The 24,220-nt window shown below is 38.2% G+C and overlaps 1 protein-coding gene across 1 annotated transcript in view; it reads left to right on the forward strand.

Annotated features, from left to right (window-relative positions):
• The window catches only part of man1a1 (mannosidase, alpha, class 1A, member 1), a 125,291-nt gene that overhangs the window by 49,823 nt on the left and 51,248 nt on the right, over positions 1–24,220 (forward strand). The window contains exon 4 of the mRNA XM_039692126.2: positions 9,762–9,842. Within this exon, the coding sequence (XP_039548060.1) occupies positions 9,762–9,842 (81 nt within the window). The remainder of the gene's footprint in view (positions 1–9,761; positions 9,843–24,220) is intronic.

Below are 24,220 nucleotides of genomic sequence, written 5' to 3' on the forward strand. Positions count from 1 at the left end.
GAATTAAGAACATAATTAAACTTTATATTTTGAAATGTAAAATAGAAAAAGCAAAACAAAGAAAAATATATTTTTGTTATGCAGCAGTGTGCAGGCTTTTTTTGTTTATACAAAAAGGATGCATAAGAAAAAAAACAAGTACAAACACAAGAATACAATTAATCAAAGATACAAATTATACACAAAGTGCTTTAATTTCAGGAAGGTGTACTAACATCTTTTCAGGTAATTGTTTCTATCTGAAAAGAAACTCAAATATAAAATAGCACTGTATAGTTTATCATAGATAGAATAATGCTTATTAAATCTAAAGTTACTCATTCAAAAGCTGTGAGTGATTTTCTCTGGCTTTTGTTGTTTGATTTGCATTAATGTCTGAATCGTCAGCAGGTTTAGGCTATTAGACTGCTGCCCCTTTAAGACCGATTGCAGATCTAATGGGGACTGATGCACCATCATTTTCTCCCTATTATTTACGTCCATTTAAGACATAATTGTGTTTAAGTGAATAAACTGTGTTTAAGTTAATCTCAGAGCTGGTCATTTTGACATTTTTATGTATATTTGATAGTTAAGGACGCACGAGCCCAAGTATAGGCAGTCCCTTTCGGAGCGTGCACCGCCTTGTGAACAGCGTCTCTTGCGCAGGTTTTTGTGTTTTTAATAGCCATTTTTTGATCTTGCAACAGTAGAAGACAGCATTTTGCAACAATCGCTGATGTTGCTGATTCTGACGGTTACGTTTGGGTTTTAGGAAGAACTGACAGCGCTCCGCAGTGCTGTGAAGTAAAGGAAGTTAAGCCGGACAGATCGTCTTGTTTTTTTAACGGTTTAATCTCAAATATCTTCTTTTTATAATCTTTGGAAGCCAAAATACAAAATATATTAGAATAATATCCCAGATCTAAAGTGTAACCACGTTGAATGTTAGTTCTGTCCTCATTGTCACTCATCATTAAGCATTCACTGTCGTGTTGCGCGTGCTGTGGCTTTGCGTGAGAGATCGCTCTCTCTCTCTCTCTCTTCTGAACTGCGAATTGCAAATTTGCATCACAGACTATGGTTTAATTAAAATATAGCTTATATATAGAAATGGCTGGCGAAACATGTTCAAGATAACTTCTTTATAGGAATAATAAATAGTAGCCCAACTTACGTGTATTTACTTAATTTCTCCAGTACCGACAGCAGAACCGATAACGTCCGAGCTTATCGATACAGCGGTCTTTCAAAATTCAGTACCGGGGCCCGTTTAATACCGGGTTTCGGTACCCATCCCTATGAACAAAATCTATATGAAGAATAAACTATTTTCAACATTAAAAATAAAAAAAATATATTGACAACCAAATTTGTCAATACACTTTTTTTAAAGCATATTAGAAAGATTTTTGAAAGATCACGTGACTGCTGATAATTTAGCGTTGAATTATCACAAGAATTCTTTTTTTACATACTGTATATAAATATATTAATTAATAAAAAAACAGTTAAATTGCAATAAAATTTCAAAATAATACTGTTTTTACGATATTTTTCGTCAACTAAATGCCGCAAATTTTACTTTTAAAAATTGACATTTGTTAGTGTTAATACTTAAGATAAACAATTCTTCTGCCAAGTAGTGAATGGCATGGAGTTTACAATTTAAATGAAGAATTTACGTATAATTCAGATGATTAAGTGTGTTCACAGGTGTGAGCATATCTGCTATTTTCTCTTTTAAGTGTGATTCACCCATCTAGATATTAGAGCTGGAATTATCAGTCTTTTAATGAATGTCAATAATACCTCAGTAATATGAGAAATGCTGAACTATTTCATCTTCAGAGCTGCAGATCAGCACTGAAGGCATTAATCTGATTAATCATAAAGACAAATTGACAATGAATAAGTGAAGAGTAAAATGGAATCTGTACTTTATGCAGATCACTCCAGAAATTACTAAACAAAGCTGATCAACGAATTAAGACGCGCAGGATAAATTAGGCCAAAATGATGCTTTGTTTGATGTGGCTCTTTATTGAGGTGTTTCATTAGACATTCTGCAGGGGTTTACTTTTAGTTAAGCATCGGAATTTATTCCGTACATCCTACCGCCTCAATTTAAGGCAAGAGAGAAGACTGTATCTGGGTCCAATGCTTTAATGAAGAGTGTTAAACAACTTTTAATTGAAAGGCTTTTCTTTCTACCCTCAAGCAATTCCAACAATGAAAGAGACCACAAAAATCCCCTGTGAAACGGTTATTAATATTCAGCTTGTCTCTTGAATACTAAGCAACTCTTTTCTGATGCACGGAAGCCTTTTTTTTTTCTTTCAGTGGAATAATTGTAGCCATTGTAAGTTTAGTCATGCTGCTTTATTTGACCTCTGCTATCATCCGGTTTGAAGCTAAAATGTGTTTATCTAAGTGAAGGCTATCTGTTAATCGAGCTAACAATTACTTTATAATCTAGAGTATGGTTTCAGATCGGTGGTCCAATCTCTTTGGCAACTCATTGATTTATATTAGGAGACATGATTAATCTTGTTTATCCTTGCACATAATCTCAGCATTTTATTTGTCTAGCATTTGTATGTTTAATCGGGTCATTCCTGAATCCTCATTACCACATTCAGTTGTTTTACAAGTTGTGATCAGATTGCTTCACAGAGAAATCTGACCCTGGAACTGAACTGAGGAGGAGAGCCACTTCACTGTATCAACAGCCCTGATCTCTCATCTTTTATGCTGTGGGATACTTTTATTCCTGTAAAAGCCAGCATCATCGAAGGTCAGATTCACAGACTGCTGTGTTGCAATGACCACAAATCCCAACTGGACTCGAACCCAAGTGAGATAACCTTTCAGACTGAGACACTATACTGCTGGGGGATCAAAAGCATATAAATAGAAAATCCCTTCCCTTTTTATAAGGATTACCAATCAGAGACATAGCATTAGATTCAGCTCTCAAGCACAGTGTGGCTCATTGTGTCCATCCCTCTCTGTTCTCTCTAGGGCAGACTCATCTGAAGTATGCATTAGAGCAGGGGTTTCAAAGTCAAAGACAGTGGGCCTCCCTTGAAATACATGATTGCACTTTATGAACCATATATACTAGGGGTGTAATGGTACATGTATTCGTATTGAACCGTTTCGGTTCGAGGCTTCCGGTTCGGTACGCATACAAACCGAACGATTGCTTGGACCATTTTTCCTGCCGGCAAAATTCGTGCTGACGTGGCCAACACAACGTTGCGCAACATCAAATGGCAAGCGTAATGAAAGCAGAACGAAACTGCGCTACTCGTTATGTGCTTCACGGATCGTTTATCAGTTCGGACCAGCAACATCTGTGCAGCGCGAGCCGATCTCGATCAAGCAACACTGTTAACACACACCGCGCTAAGAGATCCGGTAAAGAAAACATTTGAATTCGCCACTGAGGTAATAACATCGCTGCGAGATCTAGTGAGAAGCAATCACATTTCTCCGTTATTAACCGTAGATCTCTATTAGATCAAACAGCGCTGTCATGGAAACCAGGAGAAACACTGTGCCGTGAATGAACTAGTAATACTTTCGATTCGTCCACAGACCAGCAACATTCACCATGGATTTAATATAGTAACACTAACTGTAACCAGTTTGTCTGGAATGGTGAAATGGTTTCAAGTACTTTACACATCTTTTTCCAGCACTTCAAAATTCAAATATTATAATAAATATATATTTAAATGTTATTTTTAACGTGATGACCAAAACATTATTTGTTCATCCTTCAAAGATGACCCCTATTTATAAACCTGAAAGTTTCAAGATCTAGGAAAACTCACACTTATTTAAAAATATTTTTTTCTTTAAACAAATAGGAAATTTCTCTGGCATTTCTTTCTTTTTGCTGTATCGAAAATGTACCGAACCGTGACTTTAAAACCGAGGTACGTACCGAACCGTGATTTTTGTGTACCGTTACACCCCTAATATATACACACACCGATTCTTTATAAATCTGTCAAAAATATTCAGGCAAAGATATCTGTCAAAGATATTCAGGAGTAGCTAATGATTTTTCTGGGGAGGCGCACACCCCACACTTTGAAAACCCTTGCATTAACACAAACTGTTTTGTTCGACATCTAGACTGCATCATAACTGTGCTTCTGTCTGTTGCAGATGGATTTTATTTTTTAAATACCCATATCATTTTCTCTAAGGGTTTTTCCACCCTTTCCTCATCAATATCAGCGATTCGGTTGGCTTTATATTTTTCTGAGCGAAGCAAAGTCTTAGGCAGCTCTTTAATAATTGCAGAGTCTGTGGAGGTTTTGCATCGCTGCTTTTGCCTCTTATAACTTCTACTGATTCCCTATTGACTTTGTTCATATTCATGTGAGCAGGGAGAAGTTTGCAGAAGTGAACTTCTGACATGTCCCACTTTTTAGTTCTACACATCAGTCTATGTCCCTTCTGCCATGCATTTCTCAGGCTTTGCCAATGGTTCAATAGTTACCATTGATTCACACAAAGTCCAGTCTATCCAGTTTTATCAAGATTTTTACAGTATTAACTCCCCCCACTCCCCTTTCTGTTTTTTCTTTTTCTTTTTTCTCCAATGTTGACATGTACAAGAAAGCCTTCGTCATGGTCTTTTTGTGCCAGTTCCTGACAGGTCCCTCTATGACCCACAAAAGGGTTGAGCCATCATCCGGAAACATCTGGAGCCCTGTTGCAACTGGAACAGTATAAGCATATGAGAGGAGGCTCTCCATAGGGGCTTTTGCACCAGAGGAACATTTTCATAGTTCTTATAACTATTGGCGGAAGTACCTGCTTTTTTGGCGTGTTTGCACCGCGGAAACTGGGAGCGAATTTAGTTACAGAATAATTTACTTTAGAGAAGGGTCTAACTTGGCACAATAAGTCAGTGTTGTAGTACTCGAGACTCGGACTCGTCTCTGACTCGGTCTCGAGACCATATTTTAATGGTCTTGGTCTTGTCATGGACTCGTGTCCATTTGGACTCGGAATTGACTCGTACTCGAACATTTTTTTTTTTTAGGATTCGGAATTATTCCCGAGTCCACTCGAGTTCAATTAAAACTATTTTTTCACGATTATGTATGTTAATAAAATATTTCTTTAAATTGATTGACACGCCCAGTGATTGGTGATTTTCTAGAGCGCAATTGCGCATGACAAATTGTAAAAAAAAATACTTTTAACACCACCTACTATGTGGCCTTTTTACCCTAAACTGATCATATTTTTTAAACTCTAAGTAAATTCAGTAAAAAAAAAAAAAAAAAAAAAAGGATTTCTCTAAGTAAATAAAAGTAAATTAGGTAATCAACCCTCACTGGTCTCGGTCTCGACTCGGACTCGACCGTCTCTGGTCTCGGACTCGACTCTCTATGGACTTGGTCTTGACTCGGACTCGACTCTCTCTGGTCTCGGTGTCGACTCGGACTCGAGTGAGGTGGTCTCGACTACAACACTGCAATAAGTACTTATAGAGATGTAAGTGTACATTGATTGGCAGAACGCACGCCGTATGAAACACTGACATCCACCATTCTTAAAAAGCCATGTAAAAAGCCGGTTTACTTCTACTTACTCCATGACCTAACTCCACAAACATGGAAAACCAGATAGATAGCATTTACATGCCATCTCAGCCTCTGATGTGTAGAATTGCAAGTTGTCATAGGAGATTTATCTCTTAGTCTTGTTTTTTGCTGTTTCAATCACACAACTTGTACGTCTACTTTCCGGGCACTATCATACACCCGGCACAATGCAGTGGCAGGCGCGACCCTAGAGTTTCTTGCTAGTTTCAGCCCAACGCATTTATCATTTTCGCGTCCTGCGCCACGTTGTTTAAATAGCAAATGCATAAATAGCAAATGCCCCCCCCCCCCCCTTATTAATTCATTAGTTTTTATAATTAAGTAGGCCTACTTTTTAAATAATTACAAATTTTCTACAAAATAATTAAAACAGTTGTTTGTTAGGAATTTTAAAATAATTTAACTTCAAAACATACAAGCAAGTAGCAAATAATAAAGAGGAGCAATAGGAACATATAACAAACAACAAACAAAAAGTGCTCTTATTAAAAAGAAACTCTTATTAACGAATTAGTAAGTAATACCTCACAGATGAAAGTGTTACTAGATATTTCTGTGGGAATTACTAATTATTTGGATCCGTATTATAAAGTGAAGATCATTGGAACTAACTAGTAATGACTCAAGTGTTACTACATGATAGTCATGATTTGTGCAAACATTTGAGATTTTTGGTGAACTTTAGTATACTTTTAGAAAATGTCTTTAGTAACACTTGAGTCATTACTAGTTAGTTCCCATGGTCTTCACTTTATAATATGGATCCAAATAATTAGTAATTCCCACAGAAGTATCTAGTAACACTGTTATCTGCGAGCTATTACTTACTAATTCGTTAATAAGAGTTTATTTTAGTTAATTGTAGTTACTAGATTGTTAATAAACTTTTTCAGTAGTTCTCTGGGAAGTATTAAAAATTACTTGCAGTTATTGATTACTTAATAGTGAACTACCACTTTCGTCTGTGCGCTATTACTTACTAGTTCGTTAATCAGAGTTTCTTGTTAGTTAATAATAGTTGCTAGATTGTTAATATTGTGTTACTCATTGGTTCTTGTGTAGTTATTCATTAACGAAGGAACCGTATTCTAAAGTGTTACCCTATTTTTTTCCCGATACTAATGACGCGTACGTTTGTTTTTGTCACAGCAACATAAACAAATTTTCCGCACACAAAGATGGATGTTTGGGTAATATTTTAATAAATTTAAATAAATATATTTTAATCACAAAAACAAACATTTGCATCCGGTTAAACATCATAATAAGCTGTTTTAAATTTAAAATGTTCAATGTCTTATTGCGCCGACGGGACCGAGCCTGACTCGAATGTCATTTCAAAATTTGTCTCTGAACCCGCCCCAGCCTGTCGGGTACTGTTGGGGTTGGTTCGGGTGTCCATTCTCCAGTTCCTATAGTGGAGTTCTTATAACTGTCTGGTGCAAAAGCCCCTCATAACGCCCATAACCACCCTTAGATATCAGCTATTTATCTGTCTCTGAACAGATATTTACCAATGTGATGCAAGATATGTCTCTGCTGCGCCACCTGTGAATCATTATGAAATTGTTTTGATAGCGTATGATAGCACTTTCCTATGCTTAGCAATAATGGGTCATTATTGTTTGGGTGCCCAGAGACACAAATAATTCACCTCATAAACCCTCAGACGAGACCACAGATGTCTTGCTGTGGTCAGACGGTTTAACATCAAATGACAAAGGCTAAATGAGAATTGCGGTTTGGTTTCATGCCACAGGTGCCAGATTGCACTGAAATAATCACAATCTGAAATATTAATGTAATATAATGCAAACTGTTCCAGCTAAAACTGCTGTTTGGTTGTTCAGTGTGTTTGGGATTTTTTTCTCCGCATTTTTCAAATGCTGTAAAACAGTTGTTCTCAAACTTTTGAGGCCTAGTAGTATAACCTTTTTTCAAGTTGGCACTCTGCACCAGCAAGAGAACATTACCTATAAACAATGTAAACATGGGCTATGCATGAGATTTAGATGCACAAAGATATATTGCAATTAGAATGAGAAATTAAAACAAAAAATGCTTTAAAGGTTAAGTAAAAGTGATTTTATATAAACTTTAATTAACTTAATATTATGCTGTTTTTAATATATGTGACCCGTGCTGGCAAATTGAGTCGGAATGCGCACAGGATAATTGCGTAAATTTTTGTCAAATTTGAGGTTTTCACAAAAAATTTGTTCAAGTCCTCATTTAGCGATCCCAGTTCTCCAAATAGCAATTAAACATCTAAAAGTATCTTTATTTGTATGTTTTCAGAGAGGAGTACCTTTCTTCTGTCCATGAAAAATGCTGTTTTCTCTTCTCGCTTCTTGACGACTGCCACTTTCCCTCAGCACAAGATTGGTATCGTTTTAAAGCGCGGCATTCCAACTTTAAGATTGGTATCGTTTTAAAGCGCGGCATTCCAACTTTTTGAATATTCATATCGAATTCTTGATGGCATGAATCTGAACCAATGAAATATGAACTTCATACCGATGTAAACAAAACAATCTTACTCGCACTGACTGAGACATCTGAAGCATGAACACAAAGACGCCTCAGACATCGCACAATCCATATATATTCACGCAAACATTATCTGTTATGTCTAAAGTGAACTTTGGTCAACTGTTGGGGACAAAAGATCTGATGTGTAACATTATATTAAATCCGTGCGGTACAATAGGTCAGAATATAGGCTGTCTGTTTCAGTGTTAAAGGAGTAGTTCACTTTTAAAAAAAACTTTTGCTGATAATTTACTCACCCCCATGTCATCCAAGATGTCCACGTCATTCTTTCTTCAGTTGAAAAGTTAATTAAGGTTTTTGATGAAAACATTCCAGGATTTTCTCCATATAATGGACTTCATTGGGAACCAAATGGTTCAAGGTCCAAAAGACAGTTTCAGTGCAGCTTCAAAAGGCTTTAAACGATTCCAGACGATGAATAAGGGTCTTATCTAGGACCCTTTGAGTCATGACTCGAAAAAAGATTTGTTCATTTTGATGAACGAGTTTGAACCGGAGAGTCACGAACGCTCATCACAGAATAGAGCAAGGCGAGCATTTGTGCTTATAAAACGTAAACTTTTTTTATCTATTTTTGAAATGACCGATGGTTTTGCTAGATAAGACACTTATTCATAGTCTGGTGTCGTTTAAACCCTTTGAAGCGGCACTGAAACTCTCATTTGGACCTTGAACTGTTTGGTTCCCATTGAAGTCCATTATATGGAGAAAATCCTGGAATGTTTTCATCAAAAACCTTAATTTCTTTTCGACTGAAGAAAGAATAACATGGACATCTTGGATGACATGGGGGTGAGTAAATTATCAACAAAATATTTTTATATATAATTTTTTTTTATATAAATATTTGGTTTTGACTTGGTGTGTGACAAATTTGGTGTTATTACCAGGGATTTTAAGGTATGATTTCAGGTGATTTTGCTTTGAAACCTTTTTTTCTCAAAATTGACAGGTGTAGGTCAGTCATCATTTTTTTTAAATGTGCTCATTTCTTCTACTCATTTTGCCATAAATAATATACTGTACAAGTGAAAACGGAAAATATATGCTTAAATACTGTAAATATCCAGGGTTGTGCTGTGTTCCACCTGTCTGAGAACTGAAATATTGTTAGAGATGTAATAGTAGGTTAAGTATTCTCTACTGCCGATAAATATGATGAAAGTATAACATCAAAGAGGTTTTCTATTGAAATATTAGATTTGATCTATTTCTTTAATTTGAAGATAGCATCTGGAGCATCCTCTCTTTACTGCTCTGTATCCTGTGATGTGTTTGTTCATGTAACGTGCATCAGGGTACCCCTTTACCCAGCAGTCACGGTTTCTCAGATCTGCAGAAAATATCTGCACTCAGATTTCACCCTCCTGTGGGAGCTTGTTTGTATCTTTACTCAATCCCAGCGGAGCTTTATCAGCTCTGTTGTGTTGTTTCATTTCTTTGTATTTGGTGTGTGAGGGTGAAGTGTGTTTGTAGTACACACACACACACACACACGTTTCTCCCCTTCCTATTTTCAAGTTGAGCCAGTCACATTGTTTTCATGAGCTTAAATATTCACCTCTTTTGTTTTTCTGTGCTTTATTTCCTCAGAACGCCGAAATATCTGTCTTTGAAGTGAACATCCGTTTTGTCGGAGGCCTGCTGTCCGCCTATTATCTCTCAGGCAAAGAGGTATGTAAACCTGGAGTGTACAGATGTTGTTTTTTTTCATGTTTTACCAGACTGAATGTGTGTTTTTGGCCAAAGGATTTGATAGCAAGCTGGCTATAATTGACACACTGCCTGTAGGAAGCTTGAAGCCTGTAGCTGGCATTTGTTCTCGACTCCTACGTGTTTAAAGACACAGATTTCCTAAATCTTTGTATGCAACTGTTGGAAATCAGTGACATTTATAGTTGGCAGGGCACAATAGACCACTCAGGAGAGCCACAGGGGCCTTAGGTCTGTCTTCTCCCGGTGGTCCGGCTGTTTGCCCGGTCGTTGAGCCAAGTCAAACAAACACACACACTCAGTCATCCCACTTAGAGCTCATTTGGAGATCCCAGTATATCCAGGAAGCTCTGTACCCACTCTGATAAATTGAAAGCCTTTTTGAAACCAAAAAGATGTTGGACTCTGAAGCGTGACCTGAAGTACACACACAAAGCCCATTTCCAAGCCTTCATTGAATCAGGATAATGCAGAACGTTGCTCATATTTCCGATCTCCTCTCCTGCAAATTAGATTTTCTTAGTAAAGTCTGGCAGAATGTGAAAGATCTGATTCAAATCAAAAGAGTGCCATTTTCGGCTGATACTCAGGGCTTTCTCAGTGCGTCCCACAGCAAATGTGCTCTCTGTGATAGTATAAGCTTTCATTTGTGCGGTGCAGAACAGAGCTTTGTCCGGAGGGGGGATGGATCATTGCGTGAGCTTCATCAGGCCTGTACTTGTGTGGTTTTGTTGATGTAAGGCAGACCCTTCAGCAGAACAGCCGTCTCTCGTCTACAATAGCTGTTGCTGAAGGAAGTTTTTTCTCTTCGTTTTTCTTCAGGGTGAATGACTTGACAGTTGTTTTTGTATTTAATGCTTCACTAATTTTTTAAAGAGCACAATACACTACCATTCAAAATTTAGAAATAAAGGAAATAGCAATGCTTTTATTTAGCAAGGATTCACTGAATTGATCAAAAGTTACTTTAAAAACATTAATAATGTTGCAAAAGATTTCAGTTTCAAATGCTTTTTTTTACTTTCTATTCATCAAAAGAACACTGGAAAAAATGCTAATTTCTGTAATTTTTGATTTTTTTTTCTCAGTATTTGTGTATAATAGTAAATTGTAGGGGGCTAGGGGCATAGCTATCGTTTCAAAAGTGAGGGGGGCAGAAATGTCAAGTGTAATGCCAGTTTTTTTTGTACCTTAGTCTAATTTACATATTTTATTTTTTCTAATTTCTTTTTTAATTGGTTAAATCAAATACAAACAATTTGTATTTTATATTTTTGGTGTATTCTTTGTGAAAATGGTATAATTGGTGTATGTACTACAAACACTTGTGCATTAAGTCTTTAATGCACAAGTCTTTTATAAGATTTTATACAATGTAAAATCGCAGAAAATAGTGATGTGAATTAATACTACATTATTCATAATAATATTCATCCTTTATTATAAAATACCCTGAGATAGCTTGAATAACACACATAAACCATATATTGTGATTGTCTTCACATTTCATTAAAATGTGTCTTAACCAGCTACAGCCAATAGAATGCCTTTGTCCAAATAAGGAAGTTCCTGGAACCACATGGTTCGTTTGGGACTTTCTGCGAGAGAGTGTCCTCCGGCTTCTAGTATCGCCTCATTTTGGATGAGAATAAAAGCATCAGGTCATGCATAGACTACCTTGTCTCTTTAAATTTAAATCTAGATTTATTCTCATTGGCCCATGAAAACCTCTAAGTGAACGCACTTGCCCCCTAAACAGTAAGGGGGACGGATTTACATCCCCTGTATATTGTACGTCCATGGTCAGTTATGTAAACATGCAGTAGTTCTTATTGTTCAATAATTAAGCAAATTTATTTCTGAAATGATTTCAAATTTAAGTCATTTTTATGTAATTAAATGAATTTAATTGTAATGAAGTTGTATTATTTACTGTTTTTTTTACTTTACCTAAGAGAAAATCATTTATAACAAATTAATAAGTATGGAATAATGCATTTCATCATAGTGCCGAAGTGATGACGTCACTTTGTAGGACAACTCGGAAGCTAGCGGCACATGGGTTCCCTCGATCGAAAAGCTATGCATTTTCCCCATAGACTTTTGGAAAATCGCAAAAAATAAAGAGTTGTGACCCTTACACGTTTTGTCCATCAAGATAATCTTTACAAGTTAATCCAAAATGTATACATTTTGAAGCCTATATAGAGTTTTTAAAAAACACAAGCAGACACAATAAAGTTTAAAAAAAACACAAGCTGGTTATAACGGTCATAGATTAAAACGTGAAGATATTTAGAGGGTTTGTTAACCATAGACCTTATTTCAGCAAAAACCCATTCAAAAAACCCATAGACTTTAGAGCGAGGGAACCAGGAGTGCTAAAATGCCAACTCACTTCCGCGTTTTGGCCTACAAAGTGACATGATAACTTTCGGGCCTCTATTGCTCTCAAATGTAAATCACATAAAACCCTATAGCACAGTCTCTACAGTTGAAACATTATACGGTTATACACCACCCAGCCCTACTGTGACCCTATTCATTTAATGAGGCATGACCTCTTGTCGTCCCGCGCTGAGATTCAGATGTCGGGTTACATAAGATGTGTGTGTCGAAATGTCTTTGTCAAACATTGTTTCAGATAACAGTGGATGTCTCCGCTATCTCTCTTGTTGTGAATAGTCGAACAGTGATATAAATCTTTGAACACTACGTTATTGTTCTCTCAGCAAGACGCAAGCTTGTTTCATCACTATTGACTAGGGAGGCACGGAATATGAAGCGGTTGAATACAAAGTGGCCAGACCTCAGTCCAGGATTGAAGCACAGCGCTGATGAAAGCCCTTCAGAGTCGTAATCTCAGACACTCAGGATAATGAGACGCCCTCCTGCCTACCTTCATAATAATGTGTGCCCTCAACTGAGAAATGTTGATTAGAGGAGAGAGCCTTCAGGTAGCCGCTCACATTGTTAAACCACAGCGAGAGATCTTAGTAAATGTGTCTGGCTTTAAATTCTTACTGGTCTTTGGAAAATGTAATCTTTTGGAGGCCAAACCCATTATAGGATTCTTCGAACACCGCATGGCTAAATCATCACTGGAGGAGGATGATTTCATCATCGCCGTTGCGAAGACGTTAGCTTTTCTTGGGAGGCATCAGATCGATATAGTGTCGGCGTTCTGCCAGGCAACATGGCCCGTTTCTCATCACCCTTTTGAATGGAGGCATGCATATAACATAAAGATTCTAAACGCGTTTGGGTGGTGGACGTGGTGCTAAAATTGAAAATCGGTGTGATTTCTTCTCAAGCTAGTGACGGCTCCAGCGCCTTGGCTTGCACTCAAATCGAGTCTCGGCTCTTTGATGAATCTTTCATCGTCTTGAGAGACAGCCTTCATGCAAATATCGCACATGCTCCCCAGAACGGGCGAAGCGAAGGGCCGCATTCATAGATGGCTTCACCAGCTAATGTTGTTTGCTGTGATTTAGTCCTGCTGTGGGTTTCCTCTCCTGAACGATGAGAGGATTAATCTCTGGCTGATTTATTCGTGCATTATTTACGCCCGGATGGTTTTCCGTCATTGACGTGAGCAGCCTGGGACAGAGCCACCTGTCAGAACACAGCACTTAACTCCTTAATGGATCACATATCGATTTTCGTCTTTTTTCCTTTTTTTTTTTTTTTGGTCTATAATTCATTTTACATAACCTCTGGCAAGTCCCTTCTGTGCTGTAGATTTTTCTATACCTTGACAGAGATCAATGGATGGACAAATACTTTTTTTCAGTCCAGCTATAGTGCAGCTCATGCATTTTGTATGAAAAAAAGAAACATGTATGTCCAGGCTGCTCTTTTCCATAGAGTGAAATACAGTGAAAAAAATTAACTAAAAAAAATGTATTAATATTGTCTAATTGAATACATACACTCACCTAAAGGATTATTATGAACACCTGTTAATTTTATCTAACCAACCAATCACATGGCAGTTGCTTCAAGGCATTTAGGGGTATTTGCATCTCCACTACAAATAGGAAAAAGAGGCTACAATTTGCAAGAGATCACCAAAATTGGACAGTTGAAGAGTGGAAAAATGTTGCCTGGTCTGATGAGTCTCGATTTCTGTTGAGACATTCAGATGGTAGAGTCAGAATTTGGCGTAAACAGAATGAGAACATGGATCCATCATGCCTTGTTACCACTGTGCAGGCTGGTGGTGGTGGTGTAATGGTGTGGGGGATGTTTTCTTGGCACACTTTAGGCCCCTTAGTGCCAATTGGGCATCGTTTAAATGCCACGCCCTACCTGAGTATTGTTTCTGACCATGTCCATCCCTTTATGGCCACCATGTACCCATCTTCTGATGGCTTCTTCCAGCAGGATAATGCACCATGTCACAAAGCTCGAATCATTTCAAATTGGTTTCTTGAACATGCCAATAAGTTCACTGTACTAAAATGGCCCCCACAGTCACCAGATCTCAACCCAATAGACCATCTTTGTGATGTTGTAGAACTGGAGCTTCTTGCCCTGGATGTGCATCCCACAAATCTCCATCAACTGCAAGATGCTATCCTATCAATATGGGCCAACATTTCTAAAGAATGCTTTCAGCACCTTGTTGAATCAATGCCACGTAGAATTAAGGCAGTTCTGGCATTCCTAATAATAATTTAGGTGAGTGTATATTACTCTATTGTGAATCTGCGGAAACGACAAAAAATTCTGTATTATGCAGGTCTGACAAGTAATTTGGCGGTCAATTTGTAAAGAAAAACTACGTTCCTGCGCACGTACATATTCAAACATGCATATCTATAGACTAAACACGTAATATACATGTACACTGTTTTCACAGATTCACATATTTGAAGTTTACACGTAGATAACATTTTTCTATTTTTTTCCAAAACTTGCACCTTGGAACCAGTTTCAAAGTTTGCGTTCTCAAGCCAGCAAACAACTTTGTCATGTAAACGAGGTTTTGTGTTTTCGGTTTGAACGGTACCATGTAAGCGGCCCCTGAGTTATTTATTTACTGATGATCTTTGCAATGGAAGTGAATCAATCAAAAACGTACTTTAGCTGGACAATAACTTTTATTCTAGGGCTGCTTTAAAGCCAAAACAATCTTTATTTTAATTTCCTATTTTCACTGTAAAGCTGATTTGAAACCATCTATATTGTGAAGGTGACTTGACTTGACTATAGGGGTGGTTAATCTTGTCTGATTTCCCGATTCGATTTGATTATGATTATTGAAGTCCCGATTCAATTACAGTTGATTTTCGATTATTAACGATTCTTGATTAGTGATTATTGATTTTCCATTTCACAACAGTAAACGAAAACACACTAGACCAACATATTGTATTAGACCAACATATTATATTAGACCGAAAATACACTAGACCTTCCAAATATTCCATCTGGAAGGATTTGGGGTGGGAAATCTCTGGTATTTCTATGTATTGTGTCTCGGAGACTCAAACATATTACAGCTCATTAGCAGTCCGTGGGCTGATGGCTTTTATTATTGCTGTTATTTTTCCTGAATGATTAAATGCATTTGACTTGTTTGTCTGCAGAGGAAATGAATCATCCTCACTAGGTCCACAGTCGTTTGTTTCTGTCAGGAGACATCTTTACTGTAAATACATGTGGCATTCTTCGGTAGTGCGTTAAATAATACTGAATCCGCCACATGCATCTTTAATGCCGGCATGCTGCGCTGAGTGACACGGCTATTGTGTACCGTTCACATAATGCAAACGCCATTCTCCCCGACAACAAAGAGCTTTCTATGAGTTGTTTAATGCGCCATTTTCAATTACACTAATTTGCCCATTTCTTGCTTTCAGATTGTTCTCGGCACAGTTTTTTTTTACCGTGATGGAAGTCATATGCCGATTAACACCATGCCTGTTGCCAGCTGTGCTGAGCCACGACAATTTGACTGCAACAAGCAGAGAAATGAAGCTTTAGAGAGCCTCACATAAAGCAACATTACTTAGGCGTAAATGCAAATTTTTCTCTTGCTCTGAGGTAAATGACTTGTTTTCGGCTCATTCCTGTGAATACCCCAGGCGCTTGGTGCACCTGTTATTAGCAAGAGATCTTCCCTCCATTGATAGAGCATGACAAGCAATTTTCTTCGTACAATATGGGGCCCTACAACACAGGGCCTCATGTTGGCTTACAAAACAAGTGAACTTCAGGACCAGTCAGTGTAAATTGCGAAAGTTATTCTGTGCATACTTAAGCCCAGAATAAACACAGGACCTCAGTGCAAAAAGTCTTTTTTTTTAAACTCTCAAGTTTTATGAAGTCTTGGCAGCCCTTGGCCTCAGCATATGCCTCTCACTTTAACCTCAGGAACGTAAGCACAGGTGGTAAGTGGTGATAAGTGCAGGATTAGATCTGTGATCGCGATCCATCTCTTGTTGGGCTTCTTTCACGGGGTACGTTAGATTTAAAAGTGCAAAAAGCTCAGGCTGTCAGTTATTTATCTCTAGGTTTCAGCACTTCCGTCTCAACCGTAGCTCCACTAGATCTCTCACCGTCCCGTCATGCACCTCTCTTCTGTTTTAGTACATCCAGGAAAATCCACTCGTCTCAAATGTTCTTTGTTCTTTCTTGAAGCCGTACACACACTCGGTTAGCACATAGGCCCCGTCCACACTACTGCGTTTTCGTTTAAAAACGGAGACCTTTTGCTACGTTTGCACCTCCCGTCCACACTAAAACGGGAAAAACGAAGACCTAAAACGGAGAAGTTTAGAAACGCTGCAGCTGCGTTTTGCGTTTTGAAACTCCGGAGGGCGTTTTAGTGTGGACGAGACAAAACGGAGGAGTTTACAAACGATGACGCAGAGGCTTACGCTCGGCTCTATGATTGGGTGTCATCAGTCATGACGTGTCCTTCCCTGATTCGCCAACCACTGTTTACACCGGCGCGCGCATGCCCAGTGTTGGTGAATGGTCACGTGATCTGCGTTTTCAGTCGTTTTAATGTGGACGGAGATCAATTCTAATACGCAGACAAAACGCTGGTGTGGACGGAGATCGTATTCGTTTTAATTCTCCGTTTTTAAACGAAAACGCAGTAGTGTGGACGGGGCCTTAGACTTGATTGACATGGTGAATAGAAGGTGTATTGTGTGGTTCACAAACCTGTTTTTCCAGTCATGTGTGTTTAGAGATGGCTCACCTTTTTGACCAGCATTATCTTTTTACTTTAAGTATTTTATTTTTATATATTGTAGTTTATCTTTTATTTGAATATCTGACAAGCATGTGTAGTAGTGCTTTTGCAAATGCAGTCCTCATTTCGCCATTTTCAAGAGGTGACATTACAGAAACTCTTCCAAATTAACATAGTTTATGAGTTTCAACAAATGTTGTAAAATGGCAACCGGAATGATTCGCCCATACATGTTCAACCCATGTTATTTAGCTATGCGTTGTGATGCGCGAGCTGGTGTACGGGGCTAAACCGGCCGTGTTGAAGTAGGCGTTGATCTTCTTCTGTGGGGGTGGTGTTTTATCCTTTTTGTCGTCATACTTCCCCACTTTGAAAAACGAGTCGTTCGCTGAGGCTGGTGTCAATAAAAGCTTTTATTGGACTAACAAGGACGTTTTCAGTTCTGAAACTTAGAGTTTTGAGTTAATCTTACTCAAAAAACATTATTTAAACTTTACCATGACAACAGGGTGAGTAAATGCTTAAGCATGCTGGGAAATACAAATCCAAGCCCAGTTTCAGTTACATTTAAGTTTGTCTAAATTAAAAGAAACAAGTTCATAAAACTCAAAACTATAAAACAATTCAGATGATTTAAAACGTGTCAGTTTTGTGATCTCAAAAGAAGTTCTAAGTACTCATAAAAGTTAATTTGACTAAACCAATTTGTTTAATTTAAGTTAAGAAAACGATTTCATCTAGACTTTAAACTGAGCCAGCCCTTTCTACGTAAGCAATAAGGTACGAGAGGCTGTGCTGTATCGTGAATAAGTAACGGCTGAAGGGCGTTGTTAGGCACGACGCGAAGCGGGGTTGCAGCCCCTTCAGCCGTTACTTATTCACGATACAGCACTTGCCTCGAGTACCTTATTGCTTTTAGAAAACGGTTGCCACACAAGAGTAAAATAAAAAACAATGTATTAGTGCAATTTTCTTACTAAAAAGCTAAAAGCCTTCACTAAAAGCCTTCTTTCCGCTAGAAAAAATAGTCCCTGAGCGTGGACAGCAACAACGTTCCAATGTGTAAAATGCTTGAAAGCTCAAATCGTGAATAAAGCACAGCTCTTGACCAATCAGAATCAAGGATTCGAACTAACCGTTTTATAAATTTTCATAATAGATCTTTATCATTCCTGTCCATCATCAGAGCTTCCTCTTGTGTGTCAGTCACTGCATCTCCATATCCCGTCACGTGTTTGTTTAATTTGTTTGTTGATTTGTGATTATGCAAGAAGAGTGTGAATTGTTATCCTTAGCAATTCACACTCTTCTGCCATAATCACAAATCACAGGCAGAGTGCCACTTGAGACTTGAGGTTTAATCAGGTAATGACCAGGTACGTGTGAGTTTTTCACCCACATAATGGCCTGTTTGTGTTGTTAATGTTGTGAGCTTGGTTGAGCAGTTAATCAGTGTTATAGGAGATGCTGATGTTCTTTAGCATACCCAGCCAATTAAATTAATTTTTTTGTACATTTGCACGGATGACTCACTGCTCCCCCTCTCTCATGGCCTTCTGGTTCCCATTGGACCAGCTTTTCCTACTATTAAAAGCAAGGCCAATTTATCTCTCGTCCCCAGAGTTACTTCCTTCAAATTCAGCTCGGTGTTTTCACATTTCAGAAATGTAAAACGGTGGTCATACTTAAAGAATATTACATTTCTTTCAACATACAGAGTGCTGGGAAAACCTCAGACCCATATTTATTTGACAAGAATGGTCTATTTTTATTTTATTTTTTATGAATTATGCTGTTCATAACAGGCCTGGTTGAGAGAGAAGGCAAGAGAAGAAAGAAAAGGCAGATGTCTCAGGAGGAAGCTGCACTCAGGCGTTGTGTTTCTATCCGTCTTTGGTACATTTGCAGGGCTATCGGCACTGAGGACGAGCTGCAGAACACGATGAAGAAAAGCCTTCACTGGCCTCCCTGGACTTTGTCAGATCGTAGTCTCATTGTGTTTCCATAGACGACAGTTGGGAATTCATAATTGGGTTTTCTGTCATTGTTAATTTGCAGTGAGATTTTTATTTTTTCAAAAATTTTACTACCTAGCCTAATATTGAAACAATTCACAACCATACAATTCAGGACTGATTAACCTGTTATTGTAATGTGTGCTAAATATAAGCTTGCCTCAGGGAAAGACTTCATATTACACAGTAATCACATGGAAACTTTATTGACTGATACTAGAGAAAGAAAAAAGCTGCAGCTCTCTAAATAACTTTGAGGAGCATCAGTGAGTATGTGCCTGAAAACCAAAAGTCCATTAACTTGACGAACGAGTTAGTTATGCTGAGGGGAAATGAATGCCCACTTCATTTGGATGCTCAAAATATTCCAAGCGTTTTATATGAAGTAACATTCCTTCGTTTACCCTTTCCACAATTGGCCTGTCCATCAAGCCACTTGACCTCTGAGTCTTCACGTTGATAAGGGTAAAATTTGCATTGCCAAATCTACTTTCACATCTGGCTCCTTCAGTTTTCGTACGAGAAATGGCCAGAGCTTAGACTAGTAAATATCTCATTCCTATTGAGTAAATATATTAAGTTCTAGTCATTTGGTCCTGTATTTCAAATTTTGTATTATCATGTTTTGCAGCATTGGGGTTTGTATTTTACAGTACATTTAAATCCCTGTTTTAAGATCATTTCTGATGAAATAGAATGGTTAAGATTGTTTTTTAGATATCCTTATAAAGGCTAGATGTCTCACGGCGGAGTCTTTATCGTATCACCGGCGGCCATCTTGCCTCAGGCAGGCTTTCTGGTGGGCTCTGTGGTATCTGATGTAAGAAATACTCTTATCTCGTTGAAATCTTGACGGATTTACAAACGGTTTGGTGGTTTCTTACAAACGCTATGAACGTGGCAGTAATTCTGGATGATTATTTATTTATACACTTATTATTCATAAGTATGCAGTATCATAACTACATCTCTGACGTTTATAACAAACCAGACCGTTTGAAAATCGGTAGAAAATTGAGCAAGTTATGGTGATTTAAAAAGTACATGCACCATTAAAACAATGTTACGAGTGAGCGAGCTGCCTGTGACAAGATGGCCGCCAGGTGCTGACGTCAACCTCCATTGGACAGCAGCGCGGACGAGATATCTAGCCTTTATATGGATATCTATGTTTGCACCCCCCCCACCCTCACAATGGTTGCATAGGTGCACAAAACAAAGACGTGAAACTCACCGAGTGGTCTGGGGGGTGTTCACACAAAAATCGCTGCAAAATATGCTTTCCAACAGGTTTTTTCATAGTTTTTGTCCAACTCCATTGACTTGTATTGTATGTTCTGTGATGTATGGTATTACTCCGCTGCCGGAAACGGAAATGGGGTTGTTTGTATTCTTTCTGTAGTCTCATGCTGTCGCAGTATCGTAGGCTACACTATACAAGTGGTTTGCTTGCAATTGGCAAAGGTGCATTATCGCCACCTACTGGGCTGGAGTGTCTATTATTTAAGCTCTCAATGGAAGAATGTACGGTTTTGAGGCGTTCGGAAAAAAAAAAAGGTCTACAGTTTTACAACGAATGGTAAAACACCTGTTGGAAAGCATCTTTTTTTGTGTGAGACCACCCCAGACCACTCTCGTTGTGATCTCAATAGAGAAAAGTAGTTTTACAAAGTAGTTTTACAAAAAGTAGTTTTACTTTAGTTTACAAAGACGACTTTTACATCTTTGTAAACTAAAGTTTTATGTGTTTTATGAAGGATTGTTCCTGTGCGCCTATGCTACCACAGAATCCGAAAAATCTCAGGACGGCAGCATCTGTCTAAAAAACAATCTTAACCATTCTATTTCACCAGAAACGATCTTAAAACAGGGCTTTAATTGTAAAATACAGAACTTGTCCTTTAAGGTCAGGCCCAAATGCTTAGACAGACCGTTGGAGGGATCAGACTCATTTCAGCCCTCACAGTTGAGCTGGACGGAGCTCAAACAAGCTTTACTAAGCTTCAATTTCACACCATATCACCAGCCACACAAACGCAATCAGGAATAAGTGGCCACTTGCTGGTTTTATTGAATTCTTTTCCATCGGTCGATGTTTTGGAGGTTCGTTTTTCTAGACATTTTGAACACTGCATAAATTCTGATTGCTTTTTAATATTCTCCGACTCTTCCAACCTGTTGCCATGCGAGATCGCTCGCAAATGCCCGGCTCCGCAGGTGGCCGTCTGGAGAGGTTGCAAGGTGAAGAGGTTTGCATTCAGAGTGTTTGGCCTGACTCTCCTCTCGCTCTGCAGGTGTCTGATTGGACATGAGCCGACGCTCATTGAAGCGGAGAAGTGAATCGTTCACAGTTGGCCAAAGCTCTAATTCGAACATGCCGAATTCGGACCTCCGGCTTTATTGTTTTTGTCTGCCTCTTATCGCATTTTATTCATGATTCACTGCTTAGATTTGCCCCCTCAGGCTTGGCACTGCTGTCAGGGTGTTTGTTTTGGCGAGAAAAAACGAGTTTCATCACAGCAACGCCGATCCTTCCCAGACATGTTCAACAAGGCAAGTCTTAACAGCCACCTGTGTCGGACCATTACTGTCATGCCTTGCAGTGTCAACTTTCCATCTCCAAGTAAACGACAAAACCTCTAATTTACGTCAAAAATACGACCTTAAAACACATTAAGGCACTAGACCGACACATCCAGCTCTACTTCCTGTCTCCATTCAGGCATTTTATGCTGCGTTAGCTCTGGTCATTTAGTCCTGAACTAACATAATTGGATTACCGAGCCCAGGCCATTTAAAAGCCACTTGCATAAGCTCCAGCGTTAATAGGCCGTAGTATTTTCAGATGCAGCATGCTATATTTAGGTTAAGCATGATTACTGTTGCAATCTGTTTGTTACAATCACTTGGAGCCAAACCTCAGTTTTGCTGTGAAATCTTGGGCATTACTTTTGTATTCCATCCTTTTGCCAAGAACGCAGCCCACCGTGTTTTTCTCACTCGACTTTTCGCACCACAGGATACACCACTGACAGGGCGAAAATTGGGTTATGTGAAAAGGGGTCACACATCGGTGGAAGTTTTGGAAGGATTATCACAGCTTGATCAGGTTTAAGAACCAGATCTTTATAGGTTTGACGTCTTTTATAGTTGAACGTCTGAACGCATTCACAGGCTACAGACTTCAGACATTGATTTTTGATCCCTTATGTAATTCTTCACTTTAATGTCAGCTTGTGTTTATTCCTCCCATAAGCTTTTGCATTATTTTCCTTGGCAAATGTTTTGTTAGAATAACCTAGCGAGGCTGTTTTGTTTGTTACAGTAGGCTGCTCTAGTTTTAAATGCATGTCACTTGAGCAAATAAATGGCACTTCATCCATTGAGCCAAAGCTAAGATTTCTTGTATTGACCAGTGTTTAGAAACTGTGTAAAAGAATGGTACATCTTTAAAAAAAAAAAAAAAAAAAAAAAAACTTTTATAAGTACATTGGATAGTTAGGATGTAGTTATACTGTACTAATCTACTGTGAGGTCAGTAAGATTTAAAAAAAAAAAAAAAATTATGGTTTTGTTTTCAAAACGGTCCCACTTTAAATTAAGTGGCTTCTTTAAGTACTATGTACTTGCATTGAAACGAATAATTTGATACAATGGACTTGTTGTGTACATACATGTTTTTACATTGTACTTACATTTTAAAAATACCAGCATCTAATTACAGCTGTAACTAATTTATGTAATTACATCTGTAATTACACAGCTGACCCATCCCTCGTACTTAAACCCAACCTTAAACCTACCCATACCACCACACCTGTCCCTAACCTTACCCGTATCACACCTCAATATCAACAAGTGTTTTACAATACAACATGAGCAAAATAAGTACATTGTACTTTTTTTCAATGTAAGTACATAGTACTTAAAGCCACTTAATATAAAGTGGGACCTAAAAATAAAGCCAACTTTTTGATTTGTCAGTTTGATGGTTTTTCTTTCATCTCTGAAGAAGTTTCATGCCAATTTTCAGAAGTCCTGCTCTATGGGACGAAACCTAACCATCCTCAGGAAAACCCCTTCACATTTTATTTTTATTGTTTGTCAGGCTCATGCAGAAATAAAAATGGATTATTCTCTAAAATAGTTAAATAAAAAAATTAGATTAACTTGTTCTAAAGTACATCCACTTGGACACACTGACACAACATAAGCTGGCGTGATATTTCATCGGCTGATGTTTGATGGAATCACTCTGCTCCAGTTCCCTCATTTCCTTTGGCTGTTGTGGGTTCGTTAAAGGTTAAAGTCTTCGCTGTAACACACTAGCGAGGGTTTCTGCTCGACAGCAGGTTTTATTTTGTCGCTCTCATTTAAAGCTGAATGCAATGGCAGCCTTTTTCTGTTCGTTGTCTGCCTCTCCAGAAAGGTCACCAACTTGCATCATCAGATTAACATGGCTCCCGTCTTCATTTTAAATGCAACAGTCTATTTTAAGACAATAAATCGGGGAGTATTGCAATTTGAGATATTGTGGGGGGTGGGGGGGAATAAGTTATTGTTCTTCTCCACAATATTTATTGATAGTCGACAGTTTTTCCATTTTCATCAGCCTGTTTTGAACACTGAAATTTTGTACAGACTATTCTGAATTACGGCAAAGCAAATCATATTTTGTGAGCATACAGTCTGACTTGCAGTATATTGCGCTAAATGGGCCATGTCCAACAGAAACATTGTGATTTCATTTTGAAAATAAAGGGAATAGTTAAACAGTGCAGATTTTACTCCTTTATTTTCAAAAGCTGAAGTCATTGTTGGATGATTCACAAACAGATTATTCTTTTGAGCCAAACCTTTTATGAATCAGTCACAAAGAGTTAAGAACTCCAGAGTCATCTGTTTGAATTGACCTTCTTTCACACATTTATCTTGTCCAGACAGAAGAAATAGAGAGAGGAAAATGAAAATGTGCTTTTCACAGAGTGTTTTGACAGGTGTGTGTAAAGCAACCCTTCCTTTCTTCCTCTCCCTGAGTGGCTCCCTCTATCTGATCTTGGTGGTTTCAGACCACTTTATTGTCTGGTAAGAATGATCCAAATGTGCCTTTAGTG

This window comes from Pimephales promelas, chromosome 13 (genome assembly GCF_988280905.1).
Source record: "Pimephales promelas chromosome 13, fPimPro1.hap1.1, whole genome shotgun sequence".
Taxonomy (NCBI): domain Eukaryota; kingdom Metazoa; phylum Chordata; class Actinopteri; order Cypriniformes; family Leuciscidae; genus Pimephales; species Pimephales promelas.